The 18,072-nt window shown below is 51.3% G+C and overlaps 1 protein-coding gene across 5 annotated transcripts in view; it reads right to left on the bottom strand.

Annotated features, from left to right (window-relative positions):
- The window catches only part of DSCAML1 (DS cell adhesion molecule like 1), a 339,404-nt gene that overhangs the window by 25,874 nt on the left and 295,458 nt on the right, over positions 1–18,072 (bottom strand). For all 5 annotated transcript variants that reach the window (XM_070623205.1, XM_008516706.2, XM_070623206.1 and 2 more), the window contains 5 exons: positions 14,382–14,549; positions 12,960–13,030; positions 8,048–8,288; positions 4,543–4,689; positions 2,063–2,218 (listed from right to left, as the gene is read on the bottom strand). In XM_070623205.1, the coding sequence (XP_070479306.1) occupies positions 2,063–2,218; positions 4,543–4,689; positions 8,048–8,288; positions 12,960–13,030; positions 14,382–14,549 (783 nt within the window). The remainder of the gene's footprint in view (positions 1–2,062; positions 2,219–4,542; positions 4,690–8,047; positions 8,289–12,959; positions 13,031–14,381; positions 14,550–18,072) is intronic.

Here is an 18,072-nt window from a genome sequence, read left to right on the forward strand (position 1 = left end):
CTCTAAGATGGAAATAATATCTACTCATAGGGCTTTTGGGAAGGTTAACTCATGCTTATGTCAGCACATCACACACATGTCAAGTTATGACAGCCATTCTGATGAGACCTCATCTGACAGTGGATTCCCTCTGGCCCAGGCCTCCCTTTGGGGGCACGGACGGATTCTCTTAGGGCCACCGGGGTGCACCAGAAGTAGTCATTTCATTGCCAGCACCTTGGTAGTCATAAAGTCACTCTCATTTGCGAGCACTTGACATTTTAAAAAGGATTTTACTGTTAACTTACTTCTTATAACAACTTGATGAGGCATCGCTGTCCCCATTTTATCATGAGGAAACTGAGGTTCAGAAAGGTTAAGTGACTTGCCAATAGTGACAGGCCGGGGCAGGCACATCTGCTGTGTTTAGCAGTGCGCCTTCTACTCTGTGCAGCTGCTGCCTTGGGGCCCTGGCCCTGCCTGTGTGTCCCTGTGTGTGGCTCCACAGGCAGCCCTAGGGTGGAGGGTTAAAAGCTCCATGCAGGGTGCCGGTGCCCCGAGACCTTTGGATTCCCTCGTGGGGCCTCACCTTGGTCAGTCAAACACGTGGAGGAGCTTATAGCTCAGGCCTTTTATCAGAATAGGGTGCAAGAGGTCTGCGGGCCCCAGTGGTTCATTTCTAGAGGCTGGGAAGGTGCCTGTGTGTGTGTGGCCCTGAGGCCCCTCTGAGCACCATCCTTGTTGGTCTCCACACAAGCAGGTGGCAATGCCTGGAGCTGTCCCAGGAAGCTCGATGAGGGGATTAACGACAGGAAAAGTAGGGCAGGCAGGTGGTAAATATTTAATTGCTCAGAGCTTCAGTGGGGGAGGGGGCTGATCTGAGGCAAGGGGAGGGGCTTAGGGAGAGTGGGGTGCAGTGAGCTGGGAGCTGGTCTGGTCGCCGAGCACTGGGCTGCACTCAGAACTTCTCCACCATCACTCCCAGCCTGAGTGGCTCCTTTTCAGCTCCTCTAACCCTTCCAGCACCTTCGGCCAAATTGTATGGGTAGGACCTAGAGTGTGGGTCTCTGCATCCTTTGAAAAAGCTGAGGCCAAGTGGGAAGAAAGCCATAATGCCAAGGATGGCGATGCTTTATTAAGCGTCATGGCTACCGTTTATTGTGTGCCAGCCATTCTTCACATAAACTGACTCTTCTAGTAATACAGCACCTGGCTCAGAACGTTTAGAATCAACTAAGTGATGGGGGGCAGGGTGGTGGTGTGAGGAAGAAAGTGGAAAGGCTGGGGGCAGGAGCCCAGAGCTGTGCTGGGTCATACATGGCACCTCCTGGACATGGTGCTCCATGTGACTGAGGCCCCCTGAAGGTGTGCAACTCTGGGCCCCGGTTGGAAATGTGGCCCTTCTCCCGACCTGCTCTCTCCTGGGTTGACTCAGCTCTCAGCCTCCCCCACCCTCTTTCTTCATCACTCTACCCTTGAGGTCTGGCTCCTTATTTCTGGTTTTCCTCCAGTTTTGGCCCCATTGAGAAGGGCTTTGAGATCATAGCTCCAAATGGAGGCATATCCCATTCGCTCCCTGAGAGCACCCCCAGCACACCAGAGGCCAGCGGCTGGCCCCTTCTGGGGCCTCTGCAGGGTGACTGCCAAGTCCTTACCCTGCAATATGTGTGGGGAGGCTTCTGTCCTCCTCCAATCCCAACCATCTGTATCCAGAAGAAACCAGGCTGAACCTCGCAGGGAGCAGATGCCACGAAAAGGATGCCCTTGGGTGGGGGTGGGAGGAGAGGCTTGATGTGGTCTCTGACCCAGTGCTGCAGGGGGAGGGGGTTATGGTTGCTTATGTTTATGCATGAGTCCAGGCATTTTGCCACCATCTACGGTAAGCTGTGTTCTCCCAGGGCAGGGTTCCAGAGTTCTACCTACTACTAATCAAAGGGACAGGAGAAAGGATGGTGCTCTGCTCTCACCTTCTCCTCAGGTGGGGGTGAGCAGTGGGGCGGCTCGAGGGCAGGGCTCAGCACCTGCCCTGGGGGAGGCTGCCCCCCTGGGCCGAGGCCAGGCTGGGCCAGAGGAGAGGACTCACCATCCTCCTTGGTCTGGATGTAGAGCACGCTGCTGCGCACGCCGTCTCCGGCTTGTGTGTAGGCTAGCACCTGCACGCTGTAGTTGGTGAACTTCTCCATGCCTCGCAGCTCCACCCGCTCGCGTGTGGTGGTGATGTTCTGCATCTCGCCCCACTCTGCCACAGACAGGCAACCTCTGAGTGCGGCTCAGGCTGGCCACACACCGTCCCCCTGCCACTGCCCCTCCGCCAACCTGGGCTCCTGTCAGGACTTGCTCCACTGGGCTCAGACCTCGACTCCATGGTGGTGGCACCCAGGAGGACCATCCACCTCAAGGTACGTGGAGGCAGATTTAGGGCACTGCTCTCAGGCCACATCTCTCCCCGAGTGACCCAACTAGGATGAGAGGTACATGCCGGCCTGGCCTCAGCCTCCAGCCAACCTTGCACCAAACTCATCTTAATATTCTCCATTTAGAATACTTCCATCTCTCCAAGCAACATTTCCCCCTCCTCCACTCAACCCCCTCTCCATGTGAGGGGCCCCAGGAGCGCCTGGACCCAGAGGGGGCCTAGCCAGGCAGGACGGTCAGCAGCTATTCCTCCTGGCTGCCCCAGCGCCTCCTGGGCTCTCAGATCTCCCCAGGCAGTGTGTCATCCTGGGATGACTTGTGACAGTCTGAGGCCGAGGCTGCCTCCCCTGCCTCTGACTGCTCCCGGGCCAGCACGCTGAACTCCCAGTCGTGGGAGGGGCTAAGTCCCCATGGCCTTCTCCCCACCATTGATGACACCCTCCCAACAAAGAGCCTGCACAGGGAACCTGGGTGAGGCTGGTGGAGCTGACAGCCACAGCCAGGAAGAGCCAGGCCTTCCTCTGGCTCAGTGAAGACCCATCATCCTGGCTGTGCCAAGGAACTTACTGAAGACTCTGAAGAAGAGCTTAGGGAGAGGGTCCCACGGGAGGGCCAGGGTCTTAGAAGAAGGAAAAGAGACAGGCTCTGAGCTGACAGCCCTCCCACTGGGACTACTGGGATTTCAGAAAGACAGGCCTCGACAGTGGCTAAGGACAGGCCTTGTAGAAGACAAGTGCCTGCAAACCCACCCCAGCACCTCTCTGGGGGCCCGGTGCAGGCTAAGGGCCCAAGGCAGGGGGCCTGGCCAGGGGCGTGCAGCAGTCTGCCAGGGTCCAGAGGGTGAGACCACCCTGCCCACCTTGAGGGGACTCTGGGTCAGCACGGGGGGAACCACAGAGGCCTGAGCCGCGGGACCTTCCTTTCCCAGGAGGTCAGAAACCAGGGTGGACCCATCCAGAACTGGAGCCAGAGAAAGAGACAGTAAGGGGGCAGTGTGGCCAATAATCCAGGTGGCCTTTGGAGAGTAGAGAGGCCAATTCCTTTCTCATCTGAAGAACTGAGCTGGGGAAGCCCCCAGGCTTAGAAAAGAGGAAGCAGGTTCTAGAAAACAAGGGACCACCCCTTACCTGCGTCAGCACAAATATGTGAGGCCATCTCACAGCACAAGAACTTGGGAGACCGTCAGAGGTCAGCCCTGAGCCCCAGGCCTCCATGCTTTTGGAGGAGGCAGTGGAAGTGGTGGCAGGGAAAGACGCTGCCTGTGGGCAGTGTGTCTGGGCAGGGCAGAATCCAGGTCGGGGAGGGGAGGGCAGCTGCCCTGGAGAGATGACGGGGAGCTGGAGGTCTTCCAGGAAAGAAGGGAGGGGCCAGGGGGCTGGTGGCGGAAGGCTCAGGGTCTGGGGACACAAATTCATAGGAGCCCTTTGTGGTCCGCCACAGAACGTTTCCATCATTTGGGATGCTGGCTTCTGGCTTGCTCGACTGCAGACTCCCTGGGCACTGCAAAGTCTCTGTGTACACCAGTGGGTGAGGGCTTGGTGTGTTTGTGGGGCTACACAAGCCAGTTTGGACCAGTGCCTCTCAGGGGAGGGAGGGCACCCAAACAGTTGGGCCACTCTCTTGGTTTTCCCTCCCTGCCTTCCTACCCCAGCTCCACGGTGTGCCCCTCTCCACCCGTGTCCAGGTCCCGGGCAGGTCATCTGTGCAGACGGCATGCCTTGCTTCCTGGCCAAGGGGAGCTCTCTCCAGGCTCTGGTGACCCTGCTTCCTCCTCTTGCCCCTTCAGGCCTGGTGATGATGGCTTCCTGCTGGTGCTAGCTCCAGGTGTCCCTCCCTCCCTCCCCACCCCTCTGAAAGCAGTACCTTCATTAAACTCTCTCTTCTATTGCCCCATTTGAGTGTGCCAACTGGTTCCCTGCTGGGATCCCGACTTGCATGGCTATAAAAGCCTCATATCAACACATTACATGAGAAAAGCAAATGCCCACCCCGGCCCCTGGCTCTGGTCCAGGATAATACGTACAGAAGGCGGGGCTGTGCTTCCACTTGACATCCCATGGGAAGATGCTCAGCTCCAACTGCGTGTGGACGTAGACCCCCGCCAACCCTCTCACCCTGAGACCTGGCCATCACTCCCAGAGGACTCACCTCCATCAACGTAGAGTGACCAGAAGATGACCCGATAGCCTTTGAGGACGCCATTGAGGGTGCTGCGTGGGGGCTCCGACCAGGAGATGACAGCCACATCAGAAGTGATGGACAGGGCCCGGACATTCTCAGGGGGTTGGCTGGGCACTGCATGGGGTGAGGGGAGAACGGAAGAGCCCAGTCAGGGAGGTAAACAAAACATATGTGTCCCAGGCCACGCCCTGCTGCCCAGCCAGAGGACCTTTTGGTTAGACAAGTGGAAAGACTCCTGACACAGTCGCGAGAGTTTAGGCTGGGTGGCTGGGAAGTGAGGCAGGTCTCCTTTCCTGGAGATTTGGGTAAATAGAGACCTTTATGGACTTGGTCCCTTGCTCTCTGGGAGGCGCATGCCTGGTTCTGGGTAAATGCTGGGGGAAGAAGGTGATGAATCTGGGCATGTGCCCTTGGGTGTTCAACGGTGGGCACCACAGCCCAGGGTCTACCACTCCTGAATTAACAGAAACTGGAAGCTTCCAAGCTGGCCCTAGAGGTATCTGCAATTGGTGATCTCATCTGATGGCTGCCAGCCCTTCTGTCACCTGACCAGGGAGTCTGAGCCAAGGGCTGGCCCTAGGGACCCTTGTGTCCTTGTGCCAAGCTGAAGAGAAGGAGAAGAAGAGGAACCCAACTAACCCTGGGGAAGGGGAGGAGGTTCCACAGACACCTTTAGGGCTTCGGGGACCATTACACCATTGTCCCTGCACACGAACATACCAAAATGCCTCAGATGATGGGCATTAAGCCGACTTAGGTGGTCCACCCCACCTTCAACCCTCTCCATCCAGAGCCACCTTTGAGCTTAACCTAAGTCCCACTCTCTGGGGTTGGCCCTGGGGCAGACACCCTTTCTGAGATGACTGACAGTGGGACACCGGGCCCAGGAGCCACTTTGGCTAGGGAGAACTTTGGTGGCACTTCCTGCTGGGTCCCGAGGAGCCGGGGGCAAGGGGAAAGTCTGCATGTCTCCGCTTTGCTCTGAGTGGGAGAAAGGAGGCCCGGGCTGGATGGAAGGTAATTAGATCCCATTGCCCCACAAGAGGCAACTCTAATTTTTATGAGCATTTAAATGATAATACATCATCCTAACGATCCTCTTTGAGAATGATTATTGTTTCATATTACTTAGGTGTAAAAATATAAGCACCATGTAATTAGGGACCCAGTATAATAAACTAATACAGATCGCCCGTTCGAATAAAATGAAGGTAATATAATTATGGAAAAGACACTATTGCTAAAGCAGGGGCCCTTGAATACCCCAGGAGGAGCGCTAATATTGCCAGGAAACGATCAGGATCTGACAGGCTAACGAGGGCCTTAATTAAGTATGAAAAACTGCTGAGCAAATGCTGCTGGAAACTTTCTACCCCCTCTCCTCCTTTGTTTTGAAAATGACTCCACGGCCCATGCTGATCTCTCCCTGTTGGAAATTATAGGCTCCCCCAAGCCCAAAATAAGGGAGGCGGTGCCCTGATGGAGGCCAAAGGTGTGCCTGGCCTGGCTGCTTCCTGGCTTGGCCCTCGGTGGATGAGAGCTGAGTGTTCAGTCGGGCATGCTGGTGTGGGCTCGGGACAGCTGTTCCCCCTGGATGTGCCTTTCCTGAACATCCTGAATCCACGTCACTTGGTCCTGCATCCAGCCCTGCTCTCAAGAAAGAGGGTAACAATAGGGTGAAGAAGAAAGAGCGTGGGATTCAGGGTCAGACCTGGATTTTGATCTGGGCTCTGGTCTTTACTAGATAGGTGATTCTGGACAGGCTACTTAACCTCCGTGCGTCTTGGCTCCTTTTATGGGTAATGACCTAGCTCTTACTGCTGTGGTTCTCACAGGTGCTCCCTGCATCAGCAACATCAGCATCAGCATCACCTGGGAATTTATTAGAAATGCAAATTCTTGGCCTCCTCCCCAGACCTGCTGAAGCAGACACTCTGGGGGCCGGCCCGGCAATCTGTTACAGCTTTCCAGGAGATGCTGGTGTACGCTCAGGTTTGAGAACCACTGTGTCAGAGCACCGCTGGGTATTAGTGCTCCTGGTTTGAAGAGTTGACAGGCTGATCTTCCTCAACCTAGCCAGGCCTTTGGCCAGCATCATGGAGGGGAGGGGGCGAGTGGGGGATGGGCAGGGGGTAGGATGGGGGGATGTCCTCTTGGGCTTCTATGCAGCTCACTACTTGCTACGTGCCCTTCCCTCTTTTTGCATTCTCACTTTTTCCCAGGGGCCCAGTGCCTGGGCCTACTGAAGTCTGTTCCTTCTCAAAGCCCAGCTTGTGCCCCAGAGCAATTAAATGGGAATCTATGGGGACAGAGCCTGGGCATCAGGATTTTTAAAGCTCCCCAGATAACACCAATTTGTAGCCAAAGTTAAGAACCCTTGGTATGAGCTAATCTACTCTCAGGTGTTTCGGCCCTGATGCGTCCTTCCTCCCAAGAGTGTCTGCCTTTTCAGAAAGAAGGAGATACGGAGAGGGCACTGTTTAACCTAAAGGAATGACTCTCTAATGGTGGAATGCTGGGTACTCTGATGGGCCATGGGGAGATGTCATTATGCTCCCAGGACTCAGTCCCCTCCCTCTGCTGGGGGTAGGTTCAGACTCAGTGCCAGGTTTTAATCTCTGACCCTGGTTTTAGGCTGGGGCATCAAGAAGGAAGTGTGAGAGTGCTCTGTTTCTTCTTTATTCTGCTCGTTGGGGGACTGTGGCCGCCCGGCCCCATCTCGGGGGGCATCAAGGGCCATGCCTCCTCTCCCTTCCTGGCACAGGCTCAGGCACCAGCTGGTCTTCTCTGTGCCTGGAGAGCAGGCCCGCTCCTGCTCCTCCTAACCTCTCCCCTGAGAAACCGGGCCTCTTGCTCATCAGAGTAGGGAGTCCTCTCTAGCCCTCAAAGAATTAAGTTTTAAAAACCAGCCTTTAAATCCTCTGCCACATGGATCTTGGGATTTCCTAACTCCACAGTCTTATCTCTGGTGCCTAAAACAGACGGTGGACAGGTTCCAGCCCAGAAGTACAAAGGTTACTTAGCTTCTGCCCTTCTTCCAACCCGGAGGCTATAGGGGAGGAGAAACAGGACCCAGGCTCTAGAGGAAAGAGCTTGTGGAGAGAGATGGGTGAGGGGCCAGATCGAGGGAGGAGAAACAAGGAGAGGGAGAAGCATGGACAGAGAGTCAGATGGGTGACAGACAGGCGCTCAGACAGGCCCATAGATCAACAGACAGACTGACGGGCAGAGCAGCGGCAGCCGGTGGCTAGAGAGCCAGCCAATGGATGGAGAGGGCCGTCGTGCTGAATGGACCAAACATCCCTCGAGGAGCCAACGGGCAAGAAGAGAAGGAGGGATCCAGGCAGCCATTGCAGACTACAGGACCATGATGGGGCCCAGGAGCAGTGGAAGGGCCCCAAGCCATCCTTGGCAGACCTGGCTGTGCCCATGCCCAGGATCTACACCTCCTACCCTCTGCTGGTGCCCTCACCATCCTCCAGGGTGGTGGCGTTGATCTCACTGGACGAGGGCCCCGTGCCAGCCCGATTGAAGGCTTGGACCACCACCCCATATTGGGCGAACTTCTTGAGGTTGTCCAGGGTGTAGACCTCGCTGTCCCCGGTGGCCTTCATCTCCACGATGCTGTACTGCCCATTGCTGCCAGGGCTGTTCTCTCTGTAGCCGATCTGGTAGCCCCGGATGACGCCGTTCTGCAGCTCCTTCTTGGGCGCCTGTGGGTATGGGGTGGCGGTGGGGTGGGGAGACGAAGACACGGGACACTCTGAGATGATGCTCTTAAAACCAAAGTCAGATCATCTCACTCCTCTGCTCCCAGCGCTTCGAAGGCTCCCATCTCACTCAGAGTGAAAGCCAAGCCCTTACAATGGCTATAGCTACCCACTCTACGTGAGCTGGCCCCCACTCCCTCCTGGACCCATCTCCTCTCCCCGTGCTTCCCATGCTCCAGCCCACTGGCCTCTGTGCTGTTCACAGCAGGCACGTTCCTGTCTCAGGGGGAGCCCTCTTTCCTTGGATATCTGCACGGCTTGCCTCCTCACCTCTGCAGTGTCTTTGCTGAAATGCCCCCTTTTTAATGGGGCCTTCCTCAAGCTCTTTATGTAAGACTGCTGCCTGCCCTCTGTCCTGTCCTCCTTATATTGCTTCCTGGCTTAATTTTTCTCCACAGCACTAGCATCATCTGACACTCTATACATTTTACTTATGTGTCTATCTGTGCCCATTAGAATGTAAAGGCCACGAGGACAAGGAGTGCTGTCTGTTTTGTTTATAGCTATACTCTCAGTGTCCAGATGGTGCCTGGCATGTAGTAGGCCCTCAATACATATTTATTGAATAAATGAATGAATGAATGAATAGGGATGTCATTTGGCATGGGCTCAGGGGCCTGGAAGAAATGGAACAGCAGACAAAAAGTAACTAGATGGGGGGGGAGGTCAACAATTAATTTGAATAAAAAGACAGAGTCTCAAGATACCACTTCACACCCGCTAGGATGGCTATTATCAAAAAATGGAAAATAGCAAGTGTTGGCGAGGATATGGAGGAATTGGAGCCCTTGTACATTGCTGGTGGGAACGTACAATGGTGCAGCCAATGTGGAAAACAGTTTGGCAGTTGCTCAAAAAGTTAAACATAGAAGTACCTTTTGATCCAGCAATTCCACTCCTTGGTATATACCCAAAAGAATTGAAAAAGGTTCAAACAGATCTTTGCACACTCGTGTTCATAGCAGCATTATTCACAACAGCCAAAGGTGGAAACAACCCAAGTGTTTGTGGACAGATGAGTGGACAAACAAAATGTGGTCTATACATGCAATGGAATAATACTCAGCTTTAAAAACAAATGAAATTCTGACACATGTACAACATAGATGAACCCTGAAGATGTTATGCTAAGTGAAAGAAGCCAGACACAAAACAATGATACAACTTCTATGAGCTACCTAGAATAGGCAAATTCATAGAGACAAAGTAGAATAGAGGTTACGGGGGGCTGGGGATGGGTGTGGGGGGCTTATTGGTTAACGGGTACAGAGTTCCTGTTTGGGATGAAAGTTCTGGAGAGGATAGTGGTGATGGTTGCACAACATTGTGAATGGACTTAACACCTGTGAACTGGACACACAAACACAGCTAAAATGGTAAATTTTATGTCCATAAAAAGGTACATATATTTTACTACAAGTTAAAAAAGAGTCCTGACTTTCGTAAGGGCCCGCCCCTCTTGGACTGTGCCGCTGGCCCGGACGTCCTGGCCAAGGGCTGGGGTGTGTTGAGGGCTGAAGCCTGACGCCGGCTCCGTGGTGGAGGGACAGAGACGGGCAAGGACGTGCGGTGAGAAGGGGGCATTTCAGGGCTCTGATTAGGCTGGCGGAAAGGAAGGGCCGATCCCAGTCAGCCAGGCGACTGGAGAAACTCCACTGGCGTCTGTCTCAGGTACTCTCACCCCAAGCTTGAACCCTGACACAAAACCAGACCCCACTCTCCCCGTGTTCCTGGTACATCTCCTCATATCCAGAACCAGGAACACACACATCCAGTCCCATCAAAGCCAACATCCTCATGCACACACCTACCCCGGCCAGATATATTTAGACCCACAAATAGAAACTGGCGCCTTTAACGAGCGGGCCAGCCCATCCATAAAGTGAGAGAGAGCCCTACCCCAGAGCATATAAAAACAGCTTGAATCAGGGTTTTAAAGACAATGAAGTTAATTTAAAAGCCCACCTTTTATTGTACTAAAAAATAGCGAGATCAAAAACAATTAAGTTAGTAAAACGGCCCCACTGTTTTTTTTTTGTAATTCAATGAGTGTTTTAAATGAACTGCATTTTTAGCTCACTGTTAACTCAATAAAATGAAGTTTTTAATTTAACATAATTGTTTTGAACTCACTAAATAGGTGTGTGTGTGTATTTAATCGACCTGACTTTCTGTTAATGCCTGAATAATGTTTCTCTCTGCAGTTGGGCAGTCCTGTTTGCTAAGTTTGTAAGCAGGCGAATTTCTGAATTTGGGTCTCGTATCTGCACACATCTGTCTGCGCACACTCGCACACACAGACAGACATCTATGATAGCAACAAACACATCTTCAAGATACCCTTGTCTTCACACTGACATATACGCTCATATTACATATATACTTCCATATTGACACACGTTCTGATATGCACAACGACACACGCCTGCATACCCAGAGCCCCCATACCATGATGTACACTTGTACACAGCACCACACAACCTGCCTTCATAACAGCACGTACTGGTAGACGCCTTGGATAGACATCCAGGAATGCCCTACACACACATAAATGCATTCACATATTTATACAAATCTTCCCTCCCTTCTCTCTCTCTTTCTTTCCTCTTCTGTCTCTCTCCCCCTCTCCCTTACGCCCCACCCCCCATCAGGCACACTCAGGATTTAAATCAATCTTAACAATATTTCTCTGAAGCATTAAGAAATCAATAGGGCTGATTGCAAATTTATGTCATAAAGCAGTGGCGATCCATCTCGCGGAAAGAGTCTTAAAATGAAGTGACTTGTCTTTCGAGTGAATCTTTATTTTTCATTAATCTGTTTCTTGGTGTTAAAAAAAAAAATCCCCTGAGAAGTCAGCCCCAAATTTATTGATGGGCTGGGTCATTCTGAAGTTCTAACTTTCTAATCAATTTTATTTTTCATTATGAGACTTTGGAGAAATAAATCTGATTCTAAATTTTTATCGACCTCCAGGTCGGAGCTTTGTAGCCAAACATCTCCGTGTTTTACACAATTATTTGTTCCCCACCCGCACCTCCTGGCTTCCTCAGAGTATTCCTCGGAAATGGGTCCAGAGCCAAGATGCAGACAAGAATTAGAGATTGGACTCCTGGCTTCATCCCCAGTTTCTGAGGAAAGCCCTGGAGCCCCGATCTGAATCTGGAGGGGAATTGTGGTTCTAGGCATCTGTAGGTGGGCTGGTCCCCAGGAACGACCAGTTGCCCGGCCCCAGTCCTGCTTTCATCCTGGTCATTTCTCTAGGGAGGGAAGGAAGAAGGCTCTGCCGTCTATCTCTGTGCGTGTGTGTGCATGCGTGCATAAGAGTACAATCTTTTCAGGGAAAATATCACTAGGCCCTTGTGAGTCTCTCCCATGCTTAAATGTATCTTGTTGCAGGGCCCAGAAGGAGGACTAAAGTACCTGGGCTTTTCCCATCAGGAGTCACAGTCAGAAAATGAGCTTGGACGTCCGATCCAGGAGGCAACTCGGCAAGCTGCTCGGTTGAGACGAGAAAGCTCCAAGAAGCAGAACATGGACAGGCCCTAAGAAAGCTCTCTGTTCCTGACCTCCATGCAGTGGGCTGTGGTGGGGACACTGGGCTGGGGCTCCAGACTTTGTATGTTTAAGTCCTGCTCCTGTCACTACTTGAATGGCCGTGGGCAAGTCACCCTGCATCTCTATACCATGGCCTCCTCTGATGGATGAGGATACAAATACATCTTCTGGCACGCTCAAAGGAACAGAGGGTCAGATAAGTTAGTCTAGGAAGATACCGGGAGACTGGACAATGCAGAGCAACAGGGAGCCATCAGCATTGTCAGCCCTTCCGCGCCCATGGAAGGGATGCGGCGATGAGGCCAGTTACCCAGGAAAGGGTCTCTTGGTCCTGCTCAAGGTTATTCTGCTCTGTTTCCCTGCCCAGCTATGGAATCTCCTCTAAGAGTTTCCTTAAGTGACAGATTCTTAGACACCCACTAGAATTTACAGGTCTCTGTCCCTTAGAAATGGCTGCAGCATATACTGGTCTGTTTTCTCTACAGGTCCTCCACCCCCAGAGGAAGAGAGGGCAGTTATTGTCATCCTGATTTTATAGAGAAGAAACTGAGACCTGAAAAGACCAAGGCTCCTGTCCAAGGCCTCACCTAGAGAAGACAGAGGATGGCATTGCCGTCCCTCCCAGGTCCAGTCACAGGGCCAAGATGAGGGTGAGACCCTGTCCTGTCATCTCCCATCATCCACAGGGCCCCCTTGAACTTTGTGCAAAGTCAAATTCAACTTCCAACCTACTACAACATGTGGGGTTTGGAGGACAGGCCAGTGTGGTGGAAAAACCATCTTCTCTTGTTGGCATTGCCAAGGTCTTCATCTCACCCCACACACAGGTCTCCATCAGAGAGCCAGGGAGAGGAGGAGAGTGGGGATTGGTGGCAGGACCTGCCCCGCTATCCTCCTCTCTTTCCTTCCCTCCACCTGCACTGGGTTTACCCAAAAAAACAGGCATAGGCATTACAGGAGACCAGAGACCAGCAAGCCTGCTGGGGCTTCATTCCTGGGTCGAGGAGGGAGGAGGCAAGGAGGCACCTCAGGGGAAATGCCTTTGACCTCACTTACCTTCCAAGTCACTTGGATGCTCTGTGAGGTCACCGGCTGCAAAGTGACATCCATGGGGGGCCCATCAGGAGCTGGTGGGGGAGGGAGGTGAGAAACAACATCACGAATAGAGTCTGGGAAGAAAAGAGTCCCGTGTTCTCACTCCCATCCCCCTGAGCTGGAGGACTGACGGGGAGAAAGGAAAAGCTCATATACAAAAGCAGAGGCCCTTTGTTTGAGTCCCCTTGAAATGATCACAGTGGCTAAATTTCCTCTTCATTCTCCATAATTTGCTGAAAATATAGCAAACAATGACAATGAGATACTACTCCACATCCAGCAGGCTGGCAAAATTTTTTAAAAAGTTTGATAGTATGAAGTGTAGGCAAGGGTATATAGTGGCAGGAAGTCTTATACACTGATCATGGGAGAGAAAATTGGTACAACACTTTGGAAAACATTTTGGCATTTTTTTTGTGTGAAGTATACTTCTACTTTTCTAGAAGTATGTCCGTCTGATGACTCTGTAATTCAACAACTGTTTATATCCCCTAGAGAAACTCAGGACCCTGTGTATAGCACACAAGTACAAGAATGTTCACAGCTCCAAACTCTAAACAACCAATTTCCATATAGTAGAATGGACAGGCTGTGGTATAATCACAAAATGGAATACTATACAGCACTGAAGACGCACAAATGACAACAGCTGTACTAACAGCATGAAGCTCACAAAAATAATATTGATCAAAATAAGGAAGACACAAAAGAACATATGAACTATGATTTCATGAATCATTCTATTGAAAAATAGGCAAAACTAAATGATATGGTTTATGTGTATCTTGTGGTAACAGGATAAAAACAGAAAAGCAAGAAAGTTGAGATACTGGTTACTTCAGGGAGAGGGATGGGGTTATAGTTGTGAAGGGTCATCGGGAGAATCTGTGGCATGTTACCAATTGATAATGAGTATTGGCTATACTAGGTTTTACTTTACTATTATTCATATAATGGTACACATATGTTATACGTACTTTTTTGCATTATTTTATATTTTACAATAACAAGAGAAAACACAGCAAGAGAAATCTTGTTTAAACTTTCAGGAAAACTCCATGATAAAAGTTGCAGGAAATAATCCAGGGTACTATTAGCCCATCCTTTGCAGATCCAGCACGTCTGTCCTTTCCAGACAGGCTGGGCCCAGGGGAGTGGGGCAGAACCACGGACAGCTCCCAAGAGACCAGCATTTAGAACCCCATCTGGAAAAGGTCAGCTAGAAGAGCCTGGAATGATCCAGAGGCAGACACAAACAAAAACCTTGAGATATCTCCTCTCCTTTTCTAACTGCAAGCCCCCTGCCAGTGGGCAGGGTGGGTGTGGCCCAGATGTCCCTGATCCCAGAGGCCATGGGCAGGGGTGGTAGGGCGAGGTGCTCACCTGCCTCCTCTGTGCTGATGGTGAGCTCCTTGCTTGGCTCGCTGCGGCCAATCTTGTTGAAGGAGTACATGCGAATGCTGTACACAGATGCTGGGTGCAAGTCCACGATGTTGGCCTGGTTGATGGTGGGGGAGATGTTGCGTGTGGACTGCTTGAAGTCCCAGGAATCTGGAGAGAGGACACCCATTTCAAACCATAGCCAGGTGAACTCCAGACCACTCCCCAGCCTCAAGCATCAGCACATCCCAATCTCAACTTTGATGCTCAGACGGGTCCAGCTCACATTGACTGCATTGAGAGGCCACAGGCCTTAACAACTTCACAGAGAGTGCAAGGGGCCTGTTTCATGAAGCTCAAGGAAACCAAAGAGACCATGCCTGAGGATGTGAGCAGCAAATGCACTGGCTGGAGAGTCAGAAGCCTGATTCTCCTCTGTCTTGGGCCAGCTTGTGAGCTCAAACCTCAGATGGGGGTTGAACGAGATGTTTCCCAAGGTCCCTTCCAAGACCACCATTTGCTGGCTGTCCCTGAGGGTCTGACTGGCCAGTGCCCTTCATCCTGGTCTCTCACACCACATCAGTGACCTGCTGTAATCGTGAGCTACCCCATCCACCCAATGGTCCTAGTGCAAAGGGGGAAGCCAAGTCTTCTCCCCCGTTCTCCTTCTCTCTGTGTGTGCTTCTGTATTTCCTTTCCTGTGCACTTGTGCAGTTGTGGTCTTGAGCATTACTTGGTCTGTCAGGGGGACAGACCAAGTGCCAGAGTCCCCAGCCCAGGCCCCACCCTCTTTCTCTCACCAGCAAGAGAATGGTCTCAGAGTCTTTAGGATCAAGAGCCAACAAAGGCATTAGCATGCTCCCGATGTATATGGGGGTGCTGGCAGCCCATTCCAGGGCTAACGTTTAGCAAAACTGTAGAATGTGAAAAATACGAGAGAAATGCCGCTCAGGATACTGTGACTGTAAACATCCTGCATCTCCAGAGGAATCTAGTCATTGATTCAACATGTTTTTGCTGTGCACCTACTGGGGGATTCCAGAGAAAGATGGGAGGGGTCTGCAATTACAGCAATGCCTCAGCTAGGACCTTCCAAACCCAGAATTCAAAACCAGATTAGTTTATCAGCACTTCACTTTGAAAAGAAAAAACGGCAAAGCACAAGGAAATGAGCTGATACTAGGGCTTAAAAATCTTCCCAGGGCATGTCCCGATGTCACTATTCAGTCTAATTTTCCATGCCTTTTAAATCCACAGTAGAGGACCCTGAAAATTCTCAGTAGAAAAGATTAAATTGTACTCACTATAGTTTAATCCCTGAATCAGGAAAGGAGGCTAGCACATTCTAGAAAGATTTCTTAGGAAGACTGGTTGTTTTTCCTTTTTAAGCTAATGCCTGATAAATCAGGAGAATCGGTTCACCAGAAGAGACGATCCCGCTCCCCCAGATTCTGGTTAACTGAGATCTTGATGTCTTTCAAAACACCACTTTGAGCCGCGCAGGCTCAGCATCTGTGAAGGGCACTGGCCCAGCGCCCCATCTGCGGTTTTGCATTTAATTCTTTGGTTTCATGAGCCAAAGCCCAAATGGCAGGCTGTGGATGCTCAGAAACACATAATTTTCTCCTTGTCTTTTAAAATACCCCAACCACCCGGAGAGTCACTCGGTGGCAGGCAGGTTAAGCCAGAACTGCAAATGCGAGGGTTCCTGCCTGCGGCGGGCACCTCTTTGGTTTGGGAGCGAATGGGCTACCGACACGCAGGCAGGTGTTCGCTTCTCTCTGTGGCATCCTGGGAGCTGGTGCCAGCTCACACGTCACCCTTGATTTGCCTGTGTTTACAGGAGAGGGACAGTGACCATGAGTCAGTACATTCATTTTTGATGAGCGCAGGCCGAGGGAGGGGACCCACATGATGCATCTGAACACAGAGGGGATAAGGAAAAGAGGCGCTAACATTTATGCCAAGCACCTGAGATGCACCAGGTGTGGGGATGGACTGTTCACCATTTACTCCTCACACCCTCCTATGACATCAGCACATTTACACAGGATAGGTGACCCTAAGGTCACCAATCCTAATTTTTCACTGGGCCTGTCAGGTGTGTGCAACTTGGACCCCTCCCTTCTTCCTGAACCACTCTTCCCTTGGTTTCCCTGGTGAGACACTCTCTGGCTTTTCTTTTATCTTTCGGGCCATTTCTTTCCTGTCTGCTTTGCAGGTGCACCTTCCTAGCCTACCATTAATGGCTAGAGTTCTTCAAGGTTCCACCCTAGGCGCTCCTCTCCCCCATACACTTCTCCCACCCATGGCTTCTAGTCCCGCCTATACAGATAACTCACAGATTTGTATCCAGCCTAGACCTCTTCTTTGAACTCCAGACCCTTATAGCCAACTGGTTACTTGACATCTCCTCTTGGATGTTTCAAAGGCACCTCACTCTCAACATGTCCAAGACAGAAGTCTTGCCCACATACCCTGTAAACTCATTGCCTTCCTAGAGTCCCTGTCTCAGGAAATGGCACCACCATCCACCATGTTGTGCCAGAAACTTAGGTGTTTTCTTGACTCTTCTCTCTCTCTCTCCCTGCCTATCAAGTGCTATAGCTTTTGTGTCCTATGCATTTCTTGAATCTCTCCACTTCTCTCCCTCTCCATCCGTGCCCCAGGCCAAGCCACTGTCATCTCTCACTTGGACCAGGGGAAATAACATCCTAACTAGGTAGCCTCCTAGGACCCACTGTGTGCCCCCTTCCATCTGTTCTCCACACTGCCACCATCACTCACTCTACAAATATGATTGAGCACCTCTTTACAGGCCAAGCGCTCTATCTTAGCATTGAGAGTGGTCTTCCCATAACACAGATCTGATACTGTCATCCTCTTGCCTAAAACTCTTCAATACTTTTTTCTTGCTCTTGGGGTAATGACAAACTCTCTTAACAAGACCCAGGCCGGGCAGCATCTGGCCTGTGCCACCCTTTCCAGCCCACCTTTCACCACTCTTCTCCTCTGCGCTCCTGCAGCATTAGAGCCCTCTTCCTCGTAGGGGATCTTCCTTTGAGGGCTCATGTTTCAGTGGCAATTGCCCAAGGAGATGCTAAGCTCCCTGAAGACAGACGCCATGTCTAAAGCTTTGTCCGTCTCCCTGATTGGCATGTGTTGGGCACTTAAAACCCACTTTTGGCTTTAGACCATAGTCACTTCTTTGTCCTTCACTTTGGGCTTGGAGTTCCTCTGCATTTTGTAGTCACAATAAATACCCTTTGCCTTTCCTTTCCTTGCCTTACTCAGCTGCCAATCACAGGAAGGTTGGGGGGATGTCCCAGAGACTAGCCTCTTTTTTTCCGCTTTTGCCCGTCGTTTGCAGGTGGATTTGACCTTACGTTCCCAAATCATCTTTGATGTTGGCACAAAACAGCTCTCTCTCCACAACCCTTCTGGGTTAATGCATCAGAGTCCAATCTGGAGGTCTCTAGCTCGTTTTCCAAACTTCATCACTGCCATAGCCCTGACCCTGAATAGCTGAAATCAGGAGCCGTATTTTCTTCCCTTTCCCTTTCAGGTCTCCCAGAGTATTGAGCTGGCTGTGGCGAATATTGTCTCTTTTAATATTCCCTTTCATATGAGCCTGGCTTACCCAGATTAACATATTTCATTAAGGGCTCTCTCTCCCTTTCTTCATCAAAGGGTT

This window comes from Equus przewalskii, chromosome 6 (genome assembly GCF_037783145.1).
Source record: "Equus przewalskii isolate Varuska chromosome 6, EquPr2, whole genome shotgun sequence".
Taxonomy (NCBI): Eukaryota; Metazoa; Chordata; class Mammalia; order Perissodactyla; family Equidae; genus Equus; species Equus przewalskii.